We start from the raw sequence: 23,224 nt of genomic DNA on the forward strand, positions 1-23,224 counted from the left end.
AAGTATATACAAATTTACTTCATTTATTGATTAAACAGTTTCAGTTCGTGAAACATGAGTTTTAAATGAATTTTGATGAAATTATGGTTCTGAAATATGATGAATCAAATTTGCAGGTATAAACAGATCGAGGCAGTGGCGGCTGTCGTGTACTCGTTGCGCGTGAGGTGATCGGACGACGTTGTATTGTTGGCTACTCCTCTCATCTCAATGACTTGTTGTATTGTTGGTTTTTTTTTTTTAATAAGGTTGCTGTGTTCTTTTTAGTGAAACAGAATTCAGTAAAGGTGTAACTGTTTTAGTGAAGTGTAATTGTTTTAGTAAAGGTGTAATTGTTTTTTAATTAAGGTGTAATTGCATTTTAGTCGAGGTGTAATTGTTTCATTACTTAATTCAATTTCAGTAAGTGAATTCATAACTGAATTCTTCAATTTAGTGTAACTGAATTTCTGAAATTCAGTTTCAGTGTAATTGAATTCTTGAAATTCAGTTTCAGTGTAACTGAATTTTTGAAATTCAGTTTCAGTGTAATTGAATTTTTGAAATTCAGTTTCAGTGTAATGAAATTCAATTTCAGTGTTTGATTTTAGTTTTAGTGAAATATTGAGTTTTAGCAAAAACTTCAATTCCAAAAAAAAAAAAAAAAACAGTTTCACCAAAAATCAGTTACAGTGACGTCAGCATGTGTCAGCATGCGTCAGAAGGGTAATTTAAGATTATAAGTTTTAGGGGGTTTTGAAAGAGTTTCTAGATGGGTGAGAGTTTAGACAAATTTTTTTGGTGAGTAAGGTGTTTAAAATTAGGCACTAAATCCGGGTAATTTATTAAGTTGATTATTGTCTGAATATGTGATTTAGATTCATAATGCTACAAGAAAACGCCTAGTTACAACTGTTTTTCATCATTTTAACTTTAATTGGTGAAAATATAGTACCTCTAATATTATTCTTAAAATTATATCATATATATACAAGAGGTATAAAAAACGTGGAAGAAAGCATCCTGATGAATAATAAATGTACACGGTATGTATGTAAATATATATATATATATACACACCTAAATATTATAGGTACTCGTAAGTCGTAAATCGTAATGTCACTCTCCAGAATCCACGTACTGATATGTTTTTGTTTGGTTTCTCACCGATTCACCGTCCAGGCCTCCATGATTCATGAGCTACCACTTTTTATATAAAATAATCAAGGAACAGCGAATTGATGGTAAACGACTCAACGTCATCCTATCCCCACAAAAGCTTTAACGAATACGGAATATCTAAAAGTGTATTTTCCGTTTTCTTTTTTTGAGTATTTATTAATTGCAATCCTAGAAAACCCTCCATCAAGGCTAGGAAATTAAGAAACTTCTCTTTGATATTTTATTCCATTCTTCCTCCCATTAATTAATTTAACTATTGTTCAAAAGTTCAAATGCATAAATATCACTCTTCTTTTAACTTCTCTTAATTTTGAGGCAGATAAAAATGAAATAGAAAAAGGTAAATGGAAAATGGAAAAACAGTGATTGTAGCCTTTTTCTGTCGAAGGAAGCAGTTGACCGGCGTTCTATGCTTTTCTAGTTTCCTACAACTTTCTCTTTTTTACTGAGTTTTTGCTACAACTTTTGTATATAATATTATAATAATAATATATATCAATGTTGGCAGTCTGTGTGTGTGTGTGTGAGAGAGAGAGAGGTACAGCAACCCCGCCGAGTGTCCCGTAATTTGTCGTTTACTTTTCAAAGTTTTCTCTCATACCCTTGACTTTTCTGAAAATCAAAGTCGTGTTTCTTAACAGTCCCTAAATCCCCTCATTTATCCAATACTAGCTGCATGCCTAAATTCCTAATGCTATTGCTATCGGCTACCTACCATACCTTCTCTTATATATACCCACCTCTCCAATTTTAAACAAACTCAAATCCCTCAACATTTTCATTTGTTTTTTTATTCAATTCCAACTTCCAAGCCATTCATTTGTTTCATATGCGTCCGAATTCTGTTCGTTTTGTTTGTTGATAGAATTGAATCTTGGGAAGCAAAAATGGCAAGTCATCAATATCACGAGAAAGAATTAGGGACTTTCTCGGAAAACAACTCGGACACAGATCGAGAGAGCATGGCGGGAACCACCGATCAGAGAAGAGCCTTCAGCGGTCCTCTCGGCACACCTAACAACAACAACAACAACAACAACAACAACTACTCTCTAAGCCCCTCCAGAGCTTGGCGGAGGATTAAGAGCGCCAAGTTCGACAAGCCGGCCATGGATTCCAATACTACTTACAGCACTAGTACTGATCACGACGACGACAACAAAGACGACGATGCCTACGTGGAGATCACGCTCGACATTCGCGACGACACGGTGGCCGTCCACAGTGTTCAGGCCGCCGGAGGAGGCGGAAGCAACCACCTCCACGAAGACCCGGAGCTGGCGCTGCTGGCCAAGAAAACTCTCGAAGGCAAGAAATCTTCGTCGTTTCGCTCCTCCCTTCTTCGAAACACGTCGTCTCACATCCGCCAGGTCTCTCAGGAGCTGAAGCGTTTGGCTTCCTTCTCCAAGAGAAACTCCGCCTCCGCGAGACGCTTCAATCGCACCAAGTCCTCCACCGCACACGCTTTGAAGAGCCTCAAGTTCATTACCGCCAAGACCGCCTCCGGCGGCGGCGGCTGGGCTTCCGTCGACAAGCGCTTCGACGAACTCACCGCCAATTCCAACGGCCTGCTCCCGTCTTCTCTCTTCGGCGAATGCATAGGTACTACAACGTACTACTCAATTACGTGTTTGATCATTGTTGTCAGTGAAACAGTGAATTAATTAATGAATGTTCTTTTACTTAATTTTGAACGTACGTGAAGGAATGAACAAGGAGTCTAAGGAGTTTGCCGGAGAGCTTTTCCGCGCGCTTGCTCGGAGACGAAACTTAAGTGGTGATTCCGTCAACAAGGCACAGCTCAGAGAGTTCTGGGAGCAGATTTCGGACGAAAGCTTCGACTCCAGACTCCAAACTTTCTTCGACATGTATGTACAAAATATAGGTTCACTTACTTCTCATTTATTATTATCTTTTTATCTTTTGCTAAGTAATTTTTATATACATTAATTCTTAATTACTTTTTTTATTCTCTAAAAATGTTTAAATTATAATTATAATGCAGGGTGGATAGAGACGCCGATGGAAGAATCACTGAAGAAGAAGTCAGAGAGGTAGGTGCAAATGACAATTTTTTATAACGGATTACATACACTGGCCGGCCACGTATATTTTTTTAATTAATTTTTTAAGCAACCAATAATGCATCCATGTAAATTCTACTTCCAATTAATTGTATGTGGAAATTATGTTGTAGATTATAAGCCTAAGTGCTTCAGCAAACAAACTCTCAACCATTCAGAAACAATCTAAGGAATATGCAGCCTTGATTATGGAAGAACTAGACCCAGACAGTGTTGGATACATCATGGTACGAATTGCATTAATTAATTAATTAATGAATGCATGAAGCTGGTCTTAATTATTTCTCCAATTTTCTCTATAAATAAAATTGTTACGAAACGAATGTACAGGTTGAAAACTTGGAAACTCTGTTGCTGCAAGCTCCAGTGAGCAACCAATCTGTGAGCGTAAGCGAAAGCCGAGTTCTTAGTCAGCTATTGAGCCAGAAGCTGAAGCCAACACTGGAGAACAACCCACTGAGAAAATGGTACCAGAAGAGCAAGTACTTCTTGTTGGATAACTGGCAGAGAGTCTGGGTCATGATGCTATGGCTTGGGATATTGTCGGCTCTGTTTGTCTACAAGTTTATGCAGTACCGGAATAAAGAAGCGGCATTTGAAGTGATGGGCTACTGTGTTTGCATTGCCAAAGGAGGAGCAGAGACCCTCAAGTTCAACATGGCGCTCATTTTACTACCCGTCTGCCGAAACACCATTACTTGGCTTAGAAACAAGACCAAATTGGGTGTCGTTGTCCCTTTCGATGATAATTTAAATTTTCACAAGGTAATTAATTCTCATTATTAGTTATGTTATTGTTGTCCCTTTCCTTATGTTGGTCTCCATGGTCTAAAATTTGGTTCCCAAATTGCAGGTGATTGCAGTTGGAATAGCTGTTGGGGTTGGACTACACGCTGGGGCACATTTAATATGTGACTTCCCACGGATTCTTCGTGCAACCGAAGATGAGTACGAGCCCTTGAAACATTACTTTGGTGATGAACAGCCTCCGAACTACTGGTGGTTTGTCAAGGGTGTTGAAGGGTTGACTGGGATTGGGATTGTGGTGTTGATGACCATAGCATTTACGCTGGCCACTCCTTGGTTTAGACGAAACAAGCTCAACCTCCCAAAGCCCCTCAAGAAGCTCACAGGTTTCAATGCCTTCTGGTACTCCCACCACCTGTTTGTCATTGTCTACGCTCTCCTCATAGTCCATAGCATTTACCTCTACCTCACCAAGACATGGTATCAGAAAACGGTCAGTTTTAATTCCCTCAAATTAAATTTCTTCATTCCATTTTGTTAATTAAGTAGCATTTTGACAGTCTTTGCTTTACTTTTGTGGGGTGGCAGACGTGGATGTATTTGGCAGTGCCTGTTGTTCTTTATGCTTGTGAAAGGTTGATTAGATTCTTTAGGTCCAGCATTAAGCCTGTCAAGATTCTCATGGTACGTAATTCAATTTTGTCTCTTTTTCTTGGTCTTTATAGAAAGCACTACTAGCTAGCTCCATTTGTCTTATCAATTTCTTAACTATTTACACATTGTTATAAACATTGAAGGTTGCTGTGTATCCGGGAAATGTTCTTGCACTGCACATGTCAAAGCCACAGGGCTTCAAATACAAGAGCGGGCAGTACATGTTTGTCAACTGCGCTGCCGTTTCTCCCTTTGAATGGTACGTTACATACATATATATATATATATATATTTTGTGACACATAATTTGGTGCACACTATCGGTTAGTTGCGGCAATAACACAGCCTAGAACCACTCTAATTATGCTAAATAAACTAATTAAAAAATTGTGGGTATAACCTGCAGGCACCCATTTTCTATTACCTCAGCACCTGGAGATGAATACCTAAGCGTCCACATTCGAACACTGGGTGATTGGACGCGGCAGCTCAAAACTGTTTTTTCCGAGGTTGGATGATGTTAAACAATTCTTAATTACAACCTGTTTAATTTTAAAACTTCCTTCTCAAATCCTCCAAAACTTGGACATGATCTCACTATTATTTGTTTGTACTTTGTATTGGTTACTTAGGTCTGTCAGCCTCCACCTGCTGGGAAGAGTGGGCTACTCAGAGCTGACATGCAAGGAGGAAACAATCCCAGGTAATTCGTTAATTCATTAGATAGACCCACCATAACTTTCAAACAATTAATCCCATGTAATTAATTAGCTAGCTGACAGCCGCAATGAATAATGTGGATTAATTTGTTAATTGGTGGTGATCAAACAGCTTTCCAAAGATTTTAATTGACGGTCCATATGGAGCTCCAGCACAAGACTACAAGAAATACGATGTTGTGTTGCTGGTGGGGCTTGGGATTGGGGCCACTCCCATGGTGAGCATTGTGAAGGACATCATCAACAACATGAAAATGAAGAGCAATGGAGAAGACGATTCGGTACCAGAGGCTTTAGAAAGTGGCAGGTCTACACCAAACTCATCAACACCAAGTCACAATAACAACAATAGTAGTAGTGGGAAGAACAAGAGCAACAAAGGGTTCAAGACAAGGAAAGCCTACTACTACTGGGTCACAAGGGAACAGGGGTCGTTTGAATGGTTCAAAGGGATACTGAATGAGGTGGCAGAGATGGATGAGAAGGGTGTGATAGAGCTGCACAATTATTGCACGAGTGTGTATGAGGAAGGAGATGCCAGGTCAGCACTCATAGCCATGCTTCAGTCTCTTCACCATGCCAAGAATGGTGTGGATGTGGTTTCTGGGACTCGTGTCAAATCCCACTTTGCCAAACCCAACTGGCGCCAAGTGTACAAGAATATTGCTCTCCACCATCCTGATAGCAGAGTGGGTCAGTAGCCAAACCACCACCTTTTGCCTACCACATTCACATTACTATATATCTTTTGAAAATTCATAATATACATATAATCAGCATATGTCATTAATTGTTATTATTGACATCATTAATATATGCAGGCGTGTTTTACTGTGGGGCACCAGCACTCACAAAGGAGCTGAAGCAACTGGCTTTGGACTTCTCCCACAAGACCTCCACCAAGTTCGATTTTCATAAAGAGAACTTCTAGTTGTTGTAATTAAACAAGGAGAAGAAGAGCATGTACATGACCCCTAGCTGACCTAATGCATATGTATGTAATGTGTGTATGGATCAATGAGTTTTGGTTTACATAACAGACAGAGATTAGACCCAAAGTGGGAAATAAAGGTCCACCTCTGTGACCACTTGTGGTGGCTGCAAAGCCTGCAAGTGCAATAATACCTACCTACAGCAAGTAACATCTTTGAACAGAGTAGTGAGAGAGATCAAAGGGACCTGCCGCAAAAACTGACCAATAATCGATACAGATAAAGTATGTCAGCTGTGGAACATCACCACACCAACCAGCAGCAACCCCCCAATTGCATATACGAATACTCTCTTTATTTTTATTTTTTATTTTTCTTTCTTGGATATATTAGTTTTGTCCACAGTTTAGTGCATTCTTTATTGGATGTCATTCTTTAAATTGAAGAGTGTGATGCCATTTGTCTCTTCTAGAAGATCATTATTGTATTTGTTACTGATGCTGCAGTGTTAATGATATTAAACTTTGTTGATTTGGATAACAAAGAGTTTCAATGCCAAGCAAAAAAATTAGCACTAAATCAGACACAAAAGCACAAAATGGCCTGTTGTTTCAGTTTTCTTATTATGATACAGCCTTTAATGTTCATTGAGATCACACACAAATTTTACAGAATAGAATTTGGTTTCTAAGATTTCTGCTGATCCGTTGAAGTTGAACAAATACTTTTCTATTCCATGGTCAATCAATTCATGATGCGTTTTACTTTCTTTTATTGTTCTAAACCTACTCCTCCAAGCAGTGACCATACCTCTTCTGATCAATATTCTATGTGTATATGAGTCATGCTTGAATATATGAGTTGAATTAATGAAAACAGTGGGACAACCACTTTTAACACTCTTACAACAATCAATATATAATTGATCATTAATAACAACTCAATATTGTAGATTCTCAATTTTTATTACTTAATGTGCATAAAGATTATCCTTAATTACTTTGTCATCATCTTGTTTCCATGAATCGCTCAAAAAGGAACAAAATTAAGGACCACCACAACTCTAATAAAGTGCTTTTATGAAAATGATGGATTCAAGTGCAAGTGGCATAATATCATGGTAAATGCACTATTGGTGTATTCAACATTGCCTATGGTGGGAAGTGGACTATGTTGACAAAAGGGGTCGTAAAGTGGCCACATCTTGAAATCAATACACTACGTATCTTAGCGAGGGCGTCAATTTGGTGCAACACAGAAAGATTTTGTTTGAAATACCATATTTTGAATTTGCAAGCTGGGATTTTGTGTATTTCAACATGTGGTTGGTTGGTATTATTAAATATTACTTGGAGCTGAAGTCTCCGACATGATATGCACATTTCAAATTACAGGAGCTATTGTTTTCAATTGCACATTTTGCACTTAGACTCAACAGGAGAATCTAGAAAGAAATCTGTATTGGAATTTCGGGGTGTTTAATGTTAAAGTAAAAGAGAACATTCTGATCTTATTAAGAGTATGAATGGATTAATATATGCGTGTATGTGGAGATTAACAGTTGTAATCAATATCTTTATATAGATCATATGCCAATCATGAGGTTAGAACCTGCCCCAACCTTAAAATTCAACTTACTTGATCATTCCCATCAACAGCAGCAGCGTCACAAGACCGGAGCGACAACAATTATCAATGCACATTCTGGCCAAGAAAACAATGATCAATGCACATCATACAAATTACAAGTTCCTTATTCTTTTTCAATAGACTGTTTAATTTTTCATTAGTAACATACCTTGTTCATTTCCATCAACGCCATTGACACGTATGGAATTGGCCCAAGTCCAAAAAACAAGTTATCAAATTGGCCCTTGTCATGTCACATAATACAAAGCGACAATATAATACATAGAAAGAGTTTGATTCATGAGAAATAATGAACAGTTAAACACTCTTCCTATTGCAGCCAGCTTATTTGAAACACCTTTGGTTAGCTTTAAAGACACTCCACGATGTGATTAGGGTAAGCAAAGGGAAAAAAGACCTAATTGGAAACAATGAAATAGCACATTATCCAACAACACAGATTACAGATAACAACTACAAGGAAATTTTTTGTGTTTCTTTACAACAAAAAAAACTACATCAAAACATCGATCATGGGAGAAGATAGAATCTCTTTGTGTTTCTTTAGAGTTTACATATCTATTATTGACCTTTTTTCAGGTCCTTGTTATTAGAGTCAAGGATGTTATTCGTGTCTTGAGTATGATCACTGGTAGAGGATTCAGTCACTAATTTTTCAGAAGAGTACTTCTTAATTCTCAAGGAAATAAGAATGCTTGACGTAATTCCTAGTACAGGAAAAAGGTATGACCAAACTTTAGATTTCTGAGAGCCAGATGCTGAAGAAACAGCAGCACCAGCCAGGCTGCCAATGGATGTATTTTGTAAAATCATTGGCAGGCATCCGATAACTGTTGGCAGCAGAAAATCCACCACAAACCGAACTCTTGTCGCAGCAAGGGCATAATTTATAACATAGGAGGGCATCGGCGAGAAGCGCGCAAGAAGGACAAATTTCCAACCATCTCGCTCAACTCCTCTGGAGAGGACAAGGAAGTACTTGTTCCTCTGGACCCGCTCCATTGCTGAACTTGAACTCTTGAATATTAACCTGAAAATTTCACAACAATAAAGCAGTTCCTATAGGCAATGTTGATCGCAGAAACAAAATGCAGCCAAATCAACAGAGCATTAATCCAAACAAATTGACACAGGAGAAATTGGAGTTCATATGCAGTTCCCATATGAAGATTGGGAGGTGTTGCAAGTAATGCTGCTCGCAGGATAGTGTACCTCCCGTTATTTAGGTGATACTATGAATGGTATTTGATACTAAGGTCATTCATGGTATTATCATGCATTCCCCATTGCAGGTAGGTTAATTCTCAGTACGTGTTTAGCTTAAGATGTATGTAGAGCAGCAGAGGCCCTCATCCAAATGAGTATTTAAAAGAAACAGTCCTTCACTCAAAATCAAACCACTCGCCTTCATGGAAAGAGCCAGCATTACTCGTGTTACAAAATCATTCATTTCAATATTTCATACATAATTCTTTTTCACATGATGTAATTCACACACCCAAAGATTCTCATTTCAGAAACGAGCTCTCTACCACAGAGCATTAAACATGCAAGTGTTTCAGTAAACTGTCCTTGACTTGACTACAAATGGAAAAGGGTATTAGGCTTTTTTGTAATTTTGCATTAAGATTTTCACCTTTCACCCATTACAGAAATGATACCAAAGCTAACACTGACATTACATACATTCAAATGAAACAATCGAATATTTCTGAAATTGGTGATAGGAAAAAGGCCAAGTAGTGAATTGATACCTGCCGATCCAGAAAGAGAGGGAAGCCCCCAGAAGCTTGGCCGAGAAGACACAGAGCACCGCGGGGAAGAAGCCGAAGAGCAGAGAAGAGGAGGCCTCGAATAAGACGGCGGAGGGCAAGCAGAGAGCGAGAGAGAGGGTGTGTAATCCGACGAACAAAGGGATGGCCCACACCCCCAAGCGATCGGACAATTCGAGAAACAGGTTGACGACGGCGTCTTTGTCCCAGCCATAGTGCTTGCTCACTTGCCACACTATTCCGCCTATCCCCACCACCACTCCTATTGTCCACCGCCTACCCATCTTCCCCATTTCCCTCTTTCTTCCTCAAATTCTCTCTGTTTCACTGTTTCTCTTACTTTCTCTCTCACACGGTCACACCATTTCGCCATTCAATACCCGGATGGGCCGGATCCTATGTACTTTTCTTTCCAATGGGCTTAGCATATTCTCACTCGGCCCAGGCCCATATGTCATCAAGGCTTATCCGCTACTTATCAATCAGATTTGGCCAACTAGTGTACTGTGTACTTGAGATCTGGTCTCGTCTTATCATATCAGCAATTGGGCAATTGGCACCGACTAGGCAATTGTCGCATTACCAATAAGGCAATTGTCCCAGTTTTCCACCTCTTCCAGTCCTCCTTTGGTCCTTTTCATTCAACACCTAAACACGTGCACTCCCTTGGTCAAAGATAGGATATTCTCTCTTTTTCTCTCCCTCTCTCCCCCTCTAAGAAGTAAGTTAACCTTCAAAATTTGAGAACAAGATGTTCACCATGTTTGGGTTCTACTTCGAATAATTGAATATTGTTTTCCTAATGGATGAGATTGAACAAGTTTTGTACGACCCGTTAAGCGGGTGAACACGATACTATTTGTTAGGCCAACAAGTAATGAAAATGCTAAAATGAATACAACACGAAAAATAATAAGTACGATCCTAATAAATTTTTTTTTTTTTAACAAAAAATTTGAATTAAAAATATTATATTACATAAGTAAATAAATACATTTTATTCTATAAATATATAGTTTAAACATTAGACATAAAAATCTTAAAATATACAAATTAAATGATTAATATCACAAAAATATATATATATTTCTAATGGGTCAATAACGAGTTTTGCGGATTAACACGAACACGACACGAAATTTAACGGGTCTACACGATTTCAATAGGACACGATAAGCCTCAACCCGAACACTAAATTTGTCATGTCGTGTTAATATGTGGATAGGATATTGCCAAGTCTAGTGAGTTTGACATGAATCACATCAATAAATAGTTTATATCCTTTAGGGACCTTAGGTATTGTGAATTTTACATCAATAAATAATTTATACCCCTTACCACGTTGCGTATTGTGAGTGTCACATCAATAAATAGATTATAACAGTCACACACGTTACGCATTTTGAATTTCATGTGAATTAGTAGTTTATAATCGTCATCTATGTAAAACATGTGTGATGCATATAAATTATTTGATGTAACGCATGTATGATGTATATGAATTATTTAACGTAACGTACACATGTATGATGCATATAAATTTGAAATTTTGCTATCGTACATACAAATATATGGTGTGGATGTTTTTATTACCATTGGATTGATGGGCTCAAGATTTTTTGATTTTTTGGTTCAAATTTTCTAATTATCCGATCCATAACCATGTCATGGATGTGGACAGATATAACGTAACTTGTCTCATATAAAATCAGTGCACCATATTTCCTTTTCTTTCCCTCACACTTACAATTTTGCAACCCGATGTGGTATCTGTTCATGCAGTGTTGTGCAGAGATTCAAATTATCTTTAACCAATTGTTTTTGTATTGGAATATGTAGGCTCAGCAGTTTAGACTTCAAAGTCTTACAGTATTCATATTTTCAGCAGTGCGTTTAGAGTACTTATGGGATTAAATTTGTTTGGTTAACCAAATAGTGATATTATTCTCATTATTATTTATTGTTATCTTTTTGGTTAAGTGCCAACAAAGTGATGACACAAATCCTTGTCGTACGCAACCATGAATTTCTTTTATATATGAACTATGAAGGGTAGGTGATAAGAAATCAGACAATCAGACTATCAGTACTGTACTACTGTGTTGGGTTGGCGAGAGAGTGAAGTTTAGGGAGACTTAATTAATTAATTAGTTCCTAGCTAGCTAGTTTCAACTTTCAATACGAATTGTAATTGTGCAATCGTGTGTATATAAGTGTACCACATACATCTAATTGAGCAGCTATTTATGTTATTCGAAATTATTGTATCGTGCATTCGTGCCTAGCTAACTGCTCCATATATATAAAATTGCTAGCTCCTGACATGCATATATAAACAATATTAATATTGAAAGATACACATTTGACTAGAATGAAACCTGGGACCAATCAAGATCAAAAATTTCGTTCTTTGTTCATTAAACCCCAAAAAAAGAGTTACTTAATTAATTCTCAATTTGTTTGGATTGGATAGAATGAGAGTGAGAGAATCTCAAGTTGTTTAAATGGAAGTTGGGAATGGTGTGTGCGTCACGTATGGGTGGAGTTACTGCAAGTCCGTGTAACCTCCATTGGGAAATGCAAGCTGCATGTTGTCACCCTTTGCTTAGACCATGCAACATATAAAGGACCAAACGTAGAGAAAAAAGAGAGATTCTTTTGTTTCTACGCAACGTAACAACTCTTCAGCTCGTCTCAAATACTGCTAATTAACCTAGCTAAATCATTCTTGGCCAAAAAAAAAAAAACCTAGCTAAATCATAATGTATTATCTTAATTACACGCTTAATTAATAATTAGTCAGAGTTGGTATAAAGAAGAACTGATCAGTATGACAGTATATATGCAATGCATGTTGTATATATATATATATATATATATATTATATATAGATACCTCTGGTTCTGGATATGCTTTTGGTATCTTATATTAAAAGTGTATTTTTTTTTTTGTTTTGTTCAATAATTATTGTATCTAGTCTGAGTCTTCTCTGACTATAATAAATCGCTGTTCCCTCCCATGCCATACATATAAATGGATAGAGATGGCCCAATATATTATATGAGCATCAGAATTAATTCAAATCTTGAACAAGATTTAAAATTCATATTTATGGCTTTATATACGTCCATAGTAATTAAATGACTAAAAATGTGAGTTGAAAAGAGGGTGGACCGTGGACCACAAAATTCATGAAGGAAAGGCGGGATCTGTGATTTAAAAATTCCACTGATTTTGGCCTCAATTGGCGTTCGAGAAGAAACAAGTTGCAGTCAAACAAAGTGTCAAACTTTCAAAATAAACAAAGGTAGATGCAAAGTACAATGTGATACACCACAAAAGAAAGCAAAGCTTTACCCGGGTCTCACGCCCCTCTCCCTCAAATCCAAGCTATCTAATCTATCTTCTTAATTTCCATACTATAATATAATTAATACTAATTTTATTACTCTACTGTCGGCTACTACTGTATAACATGCAAGAGATTATTCTATGTAACTACAAAACTATATGTTATGCTGATGTAGTATTATTAATTTATTCAAATTATAATATATATACAATAATTAATATTTTAAATTTTAAATTTTAAACAAAAATGATCATGTGTTATAATTTTGAGTGAATTGGTAACATCATGTCAACATGTCATATAATGTTACGATTCACATAATAATTTTTCATGTATAACATACAACTATTTTTTAAACCTTTGATTAATGATGAGTTTACTTTTTCATTATTATTAGAATATATAGAATTTTAATCATTAGAATATAAAATTTTATTGGTCAAAAAAGAATATAAAATTTTAACCATTAGATGTATTTGTATATCATATAACTATTGTATCAAAGACTAATTTGGGCATGTACAAACTTAAAAAATTTAGTAGAACAAGCGAGGGAGAATGCATTTAATAGTTTAATTTGACACAATTAGTAATTCATTGATCAAGTGAAGTTAGTTTTGAATGTATTATTCCTCAAGGTTTAAGTCTATGAAGTGAATAAATATGTTATTATTATACTCCACTATATAAAACTATAAACGCATTCCATTCACTCATGTATTATATAAAGCCCCCAAAACTCAATCTTGTTAGTTTGCAATCAATTGCCAAACCCCACCCTACACAAAAAGACTCAACCCTTTTTCCCTCCCTCTTAATCACTCAACAAAGCAATCGAAATCCAAACCTGTCCATTTCTCTCTGCACGTATGTGGTTCTGAGTCCACACACCCCATCTCTGTAATCTCTTGGCATTGAAATATCATTCATATATATGAGCAAATGGGCGTTCGATTCTTCACTCTGCAAATGATTCCATGGTGTTTCCAATTGATGGGTAACAGCCACAACGTCTCCCGAGTCCAACTCCAACCCGATAAGAAGCCCCGGGCGGTTGGCCCCATCAAGCTCGTGAAGTCCGATGGCCTCGTGAAGATCTACCACCAACCCATCCACGTCTCCGACCTCATGCTGCAATTTCCCAAACACCTGGTCTGCAGATCCGACTCCTTCTACATCGGCCAGAAGATCCCAGCTCTCTCTGAGCACGACCAGCTCCAGCTCGGCCACAAGTACTTCCTCCTCCCCAAACACTTGTTCCAATCGGTTCTCTCCTTCGTCACCATTGCCTCCTTCGCTTCCTCCCAACAACCCCAATTCCCCAGAGACTCCAAGAACGCGTTTCTCAGGAAGGCTGCGAATTGTGAACCTTTCGATATTCAGAAATCGCCTTCTGGGTGTTTGAAAATACGCGTTTCTGATGAGTTTATATCCCAATTGTTGGAGGAGGGGAAGCTCAATGAGGAAGAAGCAGTGAAAGATGATGAACCCAAAAGCAGAGTTTGCACTACGCCTCAGTTGCAGAAGGACTACACGCAACTGGTTGGGTCACGCCAATGGAAGCCGAGGCTCGAGCCCATAAGAGAGACTCGGGAAGCAAAGAGAAGAGTACTCTCTACTTATTCGTTTGGGATGAGGAGGTCCAAGAAGAAACCTCAGCAACCCAATTCATTGAAGGCCTCCCAAAAGAGTACTACTCCATCGAAAGCCAAGATCAAGATCAAATCATCCAGAAAATGATACCCATTTTTAGTTAGTTTAGGACTCAGAATTAGTTAATTGGGAGAGGCAGCCTCTTTTGTCTTTCATTGAATTGAAGTGAATATAGCTTACATAGTTTTGTAGATACATAACTCGATCAATTTCCATGCTCTTTTAAATACAATTACTTTCTCATTGCACTTTTAGCCTAATGATTTCATCTTTTTGCTAAAGCAGTGTTAAATTGTTAATATTAATGAATTCTTCTACAGTTGTTATTCCTTTGATATAGAAAAATTCTTTAGAGCAGTTCACCGCAATTATTATATCATTTCTTGCAGCAATGATCGTCAATTTTTCTGCGAGTCTATAATTCCACCGAGCGCTCCGTGCACTGTGAATTTACAGCACACGCCCGCTCTAAAAAATGACTATATAAATTTGTGGTCTGCAAGACTGCAACTGCAAGTGAAATTATAAAGCCCAATAGCGGCATTGGTGTAGTGGAATGTAATGGTGGGTAGGGTAGATTGACCCAGGTGCGCGTGTATGTGTAATTGCGTATGGGTTGGCAGATGAGTTGGATAAGTTGGACTGACTGACTCACTGTCTGGCTTGCTAATGCTTGGGTTGGGTTGGGTTGGGTTGGGTTGGGTCATCAGTCATCACCAACTGGCAGCAGTGTTACCTGCTTTGAGATTGAGACGATCTAGAGACGACAAAATAACAGTCAAAGAAAGGTCACCTTTCAAATCCACACATTTATTTCCAAATGAATTACATTTGCGTTGGATGAATGATCTAATATTGCATACCAACGTGTGTAACGTGTGTTTATTTGTACCAATGGCAAAAGGCTTACACTCTCAGTCTAAGCTGGCCCCACCACCACCAGCATTCAGCTACAGCTGCCCAGCCTTGCTAATTGGCCATTGCTAGTTTGGTACCATCCAAGTCAACATTGAGGTTGTATGGTCAAACTTATAGCCTGCTCCTCTCTCTGGACCCCTACATCTTTTTGCTTTTTCTAGTCATCAAATAAAGTGCCACGTACGTAATTTTTTTTTTTTTTTGACTGGTGGTGAATTTCGTTCTAGAGCCCCGTGGGATACCTCAATCCGGCCGCCATAAATAAACTGCCGATTCCTTCCAACGCTGCCAAACTCTTTGACATTCAAATATTTTGAAACTGAATAAAACTAGTATCAGAAATGCAATATATATATTATATAATGTGATATCAAAATCATATGATATATCTTTATATATTCTTTTTTCTTTTTTTTGGTTTGAAGGGTAGTATAGGTTGACTAAATCGACATATTCTTGTATATATCATGAACAGTTCATGACATTAAATTGATAAGCAACCCAAATCTAATATCTCCAAGGTGTCATTGGGTTATTTCGTGTGTAATAAGACAGTAATACGTATACGAATACAAGATTGCAATACATATGTGTGTAATGTGTGGATGAAAAGTATATTTATATGTGTGTAAAATTTTAAAAGTTATAATACTTTGATCTGTAAAAGCTAAAATTAGAAGACTGGAATGAAAGTTTTCTTAATATTAATCCTTACTTTTGGGCTTTGAAGGTTGATTGGGGTTGAGTTGAATCTTGATCAGAGACTTGGGTTAATTTATAATATAGATAATTAGGCTTGAGTTTTCAAAAAAAATAGCTTTTAGAGGGAGACCAAAGCTATTTTAAAATTTATAAGAAAATTATTTTAATTTATAATAAAAAAATTCTTTTGATTCATAATAAATTTCTCTCTCGATTTGGAGAATATTTCCCCTTTTCAGAGTTAAAACATAATATAAAACCGTTAAAAAAGAAAAATAAAAGACTTGATTAAAAATCTTAAATTACTACCGATCTTAGTTTTAAAAAAATTCATAAAATTAATTGGAGTCTAAGTTTCCCTTTATAATATTAGGCAGGAACATGCCATTGTCCAAATAATGGGCCGGGTCTAGCCCATTTTCACAGGCCCGGAAAATCCTGATAAGAACACGACATGCCGTTGTTCAACTAAACTTGAAGCTTAACTGCTTTAACTGCTCAACCTCGATAATAGCGTAGATTACAGCGCATTCCCCAACTAACCAAAGACTCCAAAACTCCAACAGGCCATGCAGAATTGGGTTTGACTGAATCGAAATGGAAGTCCTTCCATTCCCACAGATTGAGCGTTGGTTCATATCAGAGAAGCCAATGAACAGCGCCCAATTGAGGCATTCCCGAAAAGTTGAGAGCAGCAGCAAAAGGGTGGGTGTGGCCGTGACCCACAAAGTGTTCGACGGAATTCCTCTGTCAGACACCTTTGCATGGAACAAGCTTATCCAAACCCATCTCACCAATGGCCACTTCCACTACGCCCTCTCCACTTACCAGCAAATGCTCCTCCGCGGCGTTCGTCCCGACAGACACACTCTCCCTCGCGTCTTAACCGCTTCTCGACACTCCGCTGACCTCTCTCTCGGCAAACAGCTCCACGGCCACGCTCTCAAACTCGGCTGCTCCCATGACCGATACGTAGTTGCTGCTCTCATCGAACTGTACGGCCGTCTCCACAGCGTTGACACCGCAAAGTGGGTCTTCGACAAGTCCCCTATTAAGGACTCTGTTTCTTGGACTATGGTGGCCAGGTTGTATGTAATGGAAGGTAATCCCAGTATGGCGCTTCTTATTTTTGATAGGATGCTGGACTCTGGAGCTCAGATAGATGCTGTGGCACTGGCAACGGCTGCTGGGGCCTGTGGCATGTTGAAATCGATGAATGATGGGAAAAAGGTCCACCGGCTTGCCAAGGAACGTGGGTTGGAGTTTGATGTGTTGGTGAGCAATACCCTCTTGAAAATGCACATTGATTGTGGCTGCGTGGATGATGCTCGCACAATTTTCGACCAAATGCCCTCGAAAGATGTCATTTCCTGGACGGAAATGATTCATGCATATGTGAAGAAGGGAGGCTTCAATGAGGGTCTTAAATTGTTCAGGCAGATGATTGCGGATGGGTTGAAACCCGATCCACTCTCAGTCTCTAGCGTTCTCCCAGCCTGTGCAAGAATGTCTGCTAATAAACAAGGCAAAGAGATTCATGGGTACTTGCTTCGAAATGGTATCCATATGAATCTCACAGTCCTGAATGCTCTTATGGATATGTATGTCAAGTCGGGATTTATCGAATCTGCTTCGAAAATTTTTGCTGGGTTGAAGCACAAAGATGTGGTTTCATGGACTGTGATGATAATGGGGTACAGCTTACATGGTCAAGGGCAGCTCGGAGTTGATTTGTTCTGCCAAATGGAGAAGGACTCAACCATACAGAAAGATGAAAGTACATATGCTGCTGTCCTTCATGCTTGTAGCTCTGCACGGATGGTAGAGGAAGGGAAGTTTTACTTCAACCGCATCAAGACACCTACAGTAGCACACTGTGCGTTGTTGGTAGCTCTGCTATCTTATTCTGGACACTTTGATGAGGCAAGGAACTTCATTGCAGAGAAAAAGATTGAAGGGCAAGCCGAGGTACTGAGAGCAAAGCTAGATGGCTATAGAATTCACCAGCAATTGAAATTAGGCAAGCAAGTCATTGAGCAGCTCTGTGATTTGGAACCTCTTAATGCTGACAATTATGTGTTACTCTCCAACTGGTATGCTGGCAATGCAAAATGGGACATGGTTGATAAACTAAGAGGAACGATTATGGACATGGGTTTGAAACCTAAGAAAGCTTATAGCTGGATAGAATTGAGAAACAAAATTCATGTGTTTGGGACAGGGGATGTATCTCACCCAAGATCACAGAGAATATACTGGGAGTTGCAGTGTTTGATGAAGAAAACGGAAGATGAAAAGAATAGACCTGATTCAGATTACAGTTTCCATGATGTAAATGAAGAGCGGGAGTGCATTCAAATTGGGCACAGTGAAATGTTGGCCATTTCTTTTGGTCTCATCAGTACACAATCCGGGACAACAATACGTGTAACGAAGAACCTCCGGGTGTGTCTCAACTGCCATGATTCTGCAAAACTTATATCCCATATGGTAGGACGAGAAATCATACTTAAGGACCCAAATTGTTTCCACCATTTTAAGGATGGATATTGTTCATGTGGTGATTTTTGGTGACTTAGTAACCCATATCTTGTTGCTATTATCATTTGGAAGAAAACATCTTGATAAACATGGGTGTTGCCAGGTTTTCATGTACTCACTCAAGAACCGAGTTAAGCAGCTTTTTCACCCTAAGTAGAGCTTAATTGAAGAAGAAGGAACAAGCTTTTAGGTGCGCCAAAAGGGTTTTAAAAGCCCAGTGGACTAGTTGAATCTTACTAATCGAAAGTTAAGTCTTCCTGCACCTTCCCTCGTGATCTCTCTTATCCGCAGAACTGAAATGGTGTTTCCTCATACTCACATGCTGAGGATTTGGTAAGAAGCCAACCATGGCTTCCTCTAACACAGTACCAGTGGTGGTGATACTTCCATGGTGATCGGACCCAGCTCAAAGTTCTTTGCCCAAGAACAAGATTTTATATCTTATAAAAAAAAAAAAGTGTTTTCCACTTCAATGGCGGCAAATTGTGGCAGGGAGTTCACATCTTACATCTAATGTTCATGCTCTTGTACCATACAGTGTCAATGTGTCATGTTTTGGCTCTCAGATTTTTTAATCATATTGATTTTCTTGACAACGTACATTACACACTTACGAGTTACATAAGCCTGCAAGCTTGACACTGTTATGGCATTGAAGGATTTATCTTTTCCGGTATATACAAAAACATTGGCCTAAAAAAATATAACAAGGAAAAATATCCTGTGTTTTTAAGTGTTTTATACAAACCAGCCTCCTCAGTCTATGGTGATTATGTGACCGGTGGCAAAATATGCATTTATAAATTATAATGAACCTATAGCACAAATGAGACAGATTTGAACAGCATTCCAGGACTTGATATAAACGCCAGGGGAAAATATGGGGTCCAATTATAAATAAAGTAACATCTACGGTCTACCTCGAACATAACACATTATACAAACAGAAAGAACCATCAACACAAGATAGTATAGCCCATCCCTACATATGAACCAGAAAAAAAAAAAAAAAAACATATGGAAGTGTTCTGGTAAGAAGTAGAAAGAAAATCCTGGAATCTTACTAGTAAGAAATCCAGCCTTTATAACAACCACAGACTACTTATATGCCAAGCTCAAGTTTCCCTTCTGATAGGTCTCCTGCGGGGAGGAGCCGCACCATCTTCCTTCTCATTCTCATCTTCCTTCTCCCCACTGCTTCCTTGATTGTTGGAAGTCTCTGCAGCTGCTCCCCTGTTTGTTTCAGAAACAGTGACCTACAAAGCACGAGGCAAAAGAGTTTACAAGTGCAATCATGTAATTACCATGATATCATAACCACTACAGAAAAATGCAAATATATGCAAGGAGTAATAACATACCGCAGGTTTTTTGCCACCAAAAAGGATTCTAAAGAAAACTGTCAAAAGAATAACCACGATGGATACAATGATACCAATTGTAATATTGGGCTGTTTTTCTCCCTTCCCGATCACATCCTGCATGAGCATTGCATAATACCAATGATTAATACCTTCTACTAGCTCAATTAAGCAGAGCAATTGACAAAACCAGTTAAATGCTGCAACATCCCACAAAAAAAAGATGACAGGTCATGCACTTACAATGATCTTGGGTTTGTATGCATCCAAGAAAGGAATGTCTGCTATCTTGTAGAGAAGGTCAAATATTTTGTTCTGCAAGTAATAGTCCATAAAGTTTGTTAGGCTATGAAGAACCAATAATCAACACAAATGAGGAGCTCAAATATAAAGAAACAAACCTGGAAGCTTGAGAGCCCATCTGAAAGACCAGAAGCTGCTTCCTCAGCCTGCTGTTTCTCTTTCTCAACTTCAAACTTTGGCTTCCATGTTGTTAGCCTATAAGATTCGGCAACCTTGTCATCATCAGCTATCAGAATATTGTCAAACAATATGCCATCCTGCATCGTCCAGATCTCGATACCAATGGCAGCGATGGGATCAAAATCAGGCTTCTCAATCTCAAAGTAATCAGGGTTTGGGATTTCTTGAGGTTTCCAAATACCCTTGTAACTAGGGTTGTCGATCAGCGGAGCATGCCATTTTCCTTTATAAGCAGGATTTCTCTTCATGGGCCTCTTCCATTCTCCACAACCAGGTGCCAAAAAACACTTTGGGTTTTCTATCTTTGGTGGTTCCCATTCACCATCCTCTTCATCGTCCCAATCTTCTGGCTTTGTTGCTTCAGGGTCATCAATCTGGTCAGGCTCATCATCCAACCACCCTTCAGGTTTCACAGCATCCTCATCTTCGACTTCCATTGGTGCATTTTCATCCCAATCATCAGGCTTCACAGCATGTGGATCTGGAATCTTTGCCTGCTCATCCCAGTCCTCTGGCTTCTTATCATTTGGGTCAGGAATTGTCTTGGCTGGACTCAATGCAGGCTCAAAATCTTCAGCTGAACGGAAATTTGCCTTCTTCTTCTCCTCCCCGTCTATTAAAATTCTAAGTTCATTATTAGGTTTCAGTATTGCAGTATAGACATGAGAGAGCTTGTCAGTGGGCACAGACGGAGGGTTTTTGAGATGGTGCTCAACATACTCTCCACTCTTGGGGTTCTTGTGCTTAAATATGAAATGAACCTTGTTTGTGGAGCCACATTTGTCAGGTCCAAACATAATAGAGTATGGAGACTCGTTGTCAAACCCCTCTGGTTTCCATCCAGCCTCCTGGGGTCGGAGGTATTTCAAGTAAGCACCACCACATTCAAGCCCATTCTGGGGCCGGACCTCAAACTGTAGGACAATGGTTCTATCCTTAAGGCTCACAACCTCATCTAGCTCTTTCACCACAGCATACTTCCTTGCCTTCTCACTGACCAGAAGCCCATAATCATCATGTCCCTCACTCTTGGAGAGTTTCCATACACCTAAATTTGAAAAACATATCAGTACACAAAATTCACTACAAAAATAACTACAAGGCATTGAATAGTCCATGCAATATGCAACAAAGTGTGGCCTACATTCATGTGTAAGTTGCTGAAAATATAGAGGAATTAAATGACTCAAATTACCAATATGAACAAGTTTCTCGTTCACAGCAACCATTTACAAAAAAGAAGATGATATATTTGGCAAAAGTGGATAGTAACTTAGAAGGCTTTGTAGTAGCTCAGCACTCATACAAGAAAGCCATACCCATAGCAAGCTCTCAACTATCTATTGCTCCAACAATGCAAGATTGTTAGATACGAAAAAGAATGACAAACCCAACAACATAAATAAATTTTTTTTTTTGGTTAAAAAGGCAAACCCAACCTTTGTAATCATCCTTGGCAGAAACAATCCAGCGGCCTTCAAATGACTCCTCAAATGGCTCGTAAAAGATCTGTCAATCATCAATTGCATTGCTTCAGAATGTTGAAGGAGAAAGAATACAAGGGAGAGTAAGTTTTTAATAAGAACAACGAAAAGGAAAGGTTACCGTTTCGACATCATTTTCAGAAGAAGCGTGGATCGGAAAGGCAAAGCAAGCAATAAGCAGGAGCAGTAGCACAAGCTCAGTCATCTTACGCTTCCCTTCCATCAGGACCATCACCAAAACCCTGAACCTAACCTTCGATATTACATATACACAAGAACAACACTCAAATATTAAAGGTTTTATTAAGTTTTTTTTCTATCGAGAACAATCTCGAAGGCTTTTCAAGAAAAGAAATCGAATGAACATAAAAGTGGCAGATGGGTGCCCGAGTGGGAATCTACTGCCTACTGGGGTCATTTTAGACATTCTACTCAGGAGATTCTATCTGCACCTAGTAAATTACTCAACAAACCCAGCTTGGTACTTACCAGTTACCACCTTACCTTTATTAATTTCTTTTTCTTAAATCTTTAAGAATTTTGTCAGTTGATTAATAATTTATGGACATTTTTTCTTAGAATGTTAAAATTATAATTTTGTCAATTTTTTTTAATTTTTTATTAAGGAAATGAGAAAACGAACTTCGAAAAAAAAAAAAATTGAACTCAAGTGCAAAAAGACAATTTTACTCTTTCAATTGACCACCTTAACAACTACTCAATCCTCTATTCTCAAATAAAAAGTACTTACAAAGTTTAAAATTATAAAATTTAGGTTAAAACAAAAAAATCTTCCTTCCCTACATCTATGGCCATGATTGAACAAGGAAAGAGGTAGGGGGTGAGTAGAAAATAATATGTTGGGAAAATTTATAGGTGCAAATTGAATTACCCTTTCATCTAGTGGATAGTTCTAGGTAGCCCAAAATATTATTATTCGCTCCCACCATTTTGCTTGCAAAAATTGAAATCCAAATTTACCCTCTACAAAATGGTAAGTTTATATTTTAC

General features: G+C 38.2%; 4 protein-coding genes and 1 pseudogene across 4 annotated transcripts; 3 read left to right on the plus strand and 2 right to left on the minus strand.

The window, feature by feature from the left end:
• Window positions 1–1,909: 1,909 nt before the first annotated feature.
• RBOHD (respiratory burst oxidase homolog D) lies at window positions 1,910–6,850 on the plus strand. The gene is made up of 12 exons (XM_086234553.1): window positions 1,910–2,763; window positions 2,867–3,029; window positions 3,167–3,215; window positions 3,359–3,472; window positions 3,576–4,010; window positions 4,099–4,485; window positions 4,581–4,676; window positions 4,790–4,905; window positions 5,053–5,155; window positions 5,279–5,349; window positions 5,478–6,058; window positions 6,187–6,850. Exons 1-12 carry the CDS (start codon window positions 2,049–2,051, stop codon window positions 6,294–6,296), a joined length of 2,940 nt encoding a protein of 979 aa, XP_086090679.1. The 5' UTR covers window positions 1,910–2,048; the 3' UTR covers window positions 6,297–6,850.
• Window positions 6,851–8,155: 1,305 nt separating this feature from the next.
• LOC147294583 (SNARE associated Golgi protein family) lies at window positions 8,156–10,041 on the minus strand. The gene is made up of 2 exons (XM_086233634.1): window positions 9,702–10,041; window positions 8,156–8,977 (listed from the first exon to the last, which is right to left on the minus strand). The coding sequence occupies exons 1-2, from the start codon at window positions 10,010–10,012 to the stop codon at window positions 8,509–8,511; spliced, it is 780 nt and encodes a 259-aa protein (XP_086089760.1). The 5' UTR covers window positions 10,013–10,041; the 3' UTR covers window positions 8,156–8,508.
• A 3,781-nt stretch (window positions 10,042–13,822) lies between these two features.
• Window positions 13,823–14,972, plus strand: LOC147294584 (uncharacterized). The gene has a single exon (XM_086233515.1). It carries the CDS (start codon window positions 14,014–14,016, stop codon window positions 14,809–14,811), a length of 798 nt encoding a protein of 265 aa, XP_086089641.1. The 5' UTR covers window positions 13,823–14,013; the 3' UTR covers window positions 14,812–14,972.
• Window positions 14,973–16,874: 1,902 nt separating this feature from the next.
• Window positions 16,875–19,449, plus strand: LOC147294585 (pentatricopeptide repeat-containing protein DOT4, chloroplastic pseudogene; annotated as a pseudogene).
• A 239-nt stretch (window positions 19,450–19,688) lies between these two features.
• LOC147294586 (calnexin homolog 1-like) lies at window positions 19,689–22,518 on the minus strand. Its single transcript, XM_086230729.1, has 6 exons — window positions 22,335–22,518; window positions 22,169–22,238; window positions 20,648–21,777; window positions 20,490–20,561; window positions 20,247–20,363; window positions 19,689–20,141 (listed from the first exon to the last, which is right to left on the minus strand). The coding sequence occupies exons 1-6, from the start codon at window positions 22,443–22,445 to the stop codon at window positions 20,001–20,003; spliced, it is 1,641 nt and encodes a 546-aa protein (XP_086086855.1). The 5' UTR covers window positions 22,446–22,518; the 3' UTR covers window positions 19,689–20,000.
• Window positions 22,519–23,224: the final 706 nt, after the last annotated feature.

This window comes from Dryas octopetala, chromosome 2 (assembly GCF_963921425.1).
Source record: "Dryas octopetala chromosome 2, drDryOcto1.1, whole genome shotgun sequence".
Lineage (NCBI taxonomy): Eukaryota > Viridiplantae > Streptophyta > Magnoliopsida > Rosales > Rosaceae > Dryas > Dryas octopetala.

Coding starts and splice junctions, on each gene's coding strand:
- RBOHD (XM_086234553.1), top strand. CDS start 2,049: ATGGCAAGTCATCAATATCACGAGAAAGAATTAGGGACTTTCTCGGAA. Junction 2,764..2,866: donor TCTCTTCGGCGAATGCATAG/GTACTACAACGT, acceptor ACGTACGTGAAG/GAATGAACAAGGAGTCTAAG. Junction 4,486..4,580: donor AGACATGGTATCAGAAAACG/GTCAGTTTTAAT, acceptor GTGGGGTGGCAG/ACGTGGATGTATTTGGCAGT.
- LOC147294583 (XM_086233634.1), bottom strand. CDS start 10,012: ATGGGGAAGATGGGTAGGCGGTGGACAATAGGAGTGGTGGTGGGGATA. Junction 8,978..9,701: donor CTCTCTTTCTGGATCGGCAG/GTATCAATTCAC, acceptor TGAAATTTTCAG/GTTAATATTCAAGAGTTCAA.
- LOC147294584 (XM_086233515.1), top strand. CDS start 14,014: ATGGGCGTTCGATTCTTCACTCTGCAAATGATTCCATGGTGTTTCCAA.
- LOC147294586 (XM_086230729.1), bottom strand. CDS start 22,445: ATGGTCCTGATGGAAGGGAAGCGTAAGATGACTGAGCTTGTGCTACTG. Junction 21,778..22,168: donor TGCCAAGGATGATTACAAAG/GTTGGGTTTGCC, acceptor TTTCAAATTTAG/GTGTATGGAAACTCTCCAAG. Junction 20,364..20,489: donor CATACAAACCCAAGATCATT/GTAAGTGCATGA, acceptor ATGCTCATGCAG/GATGTGATCGGGAAGGGAGA.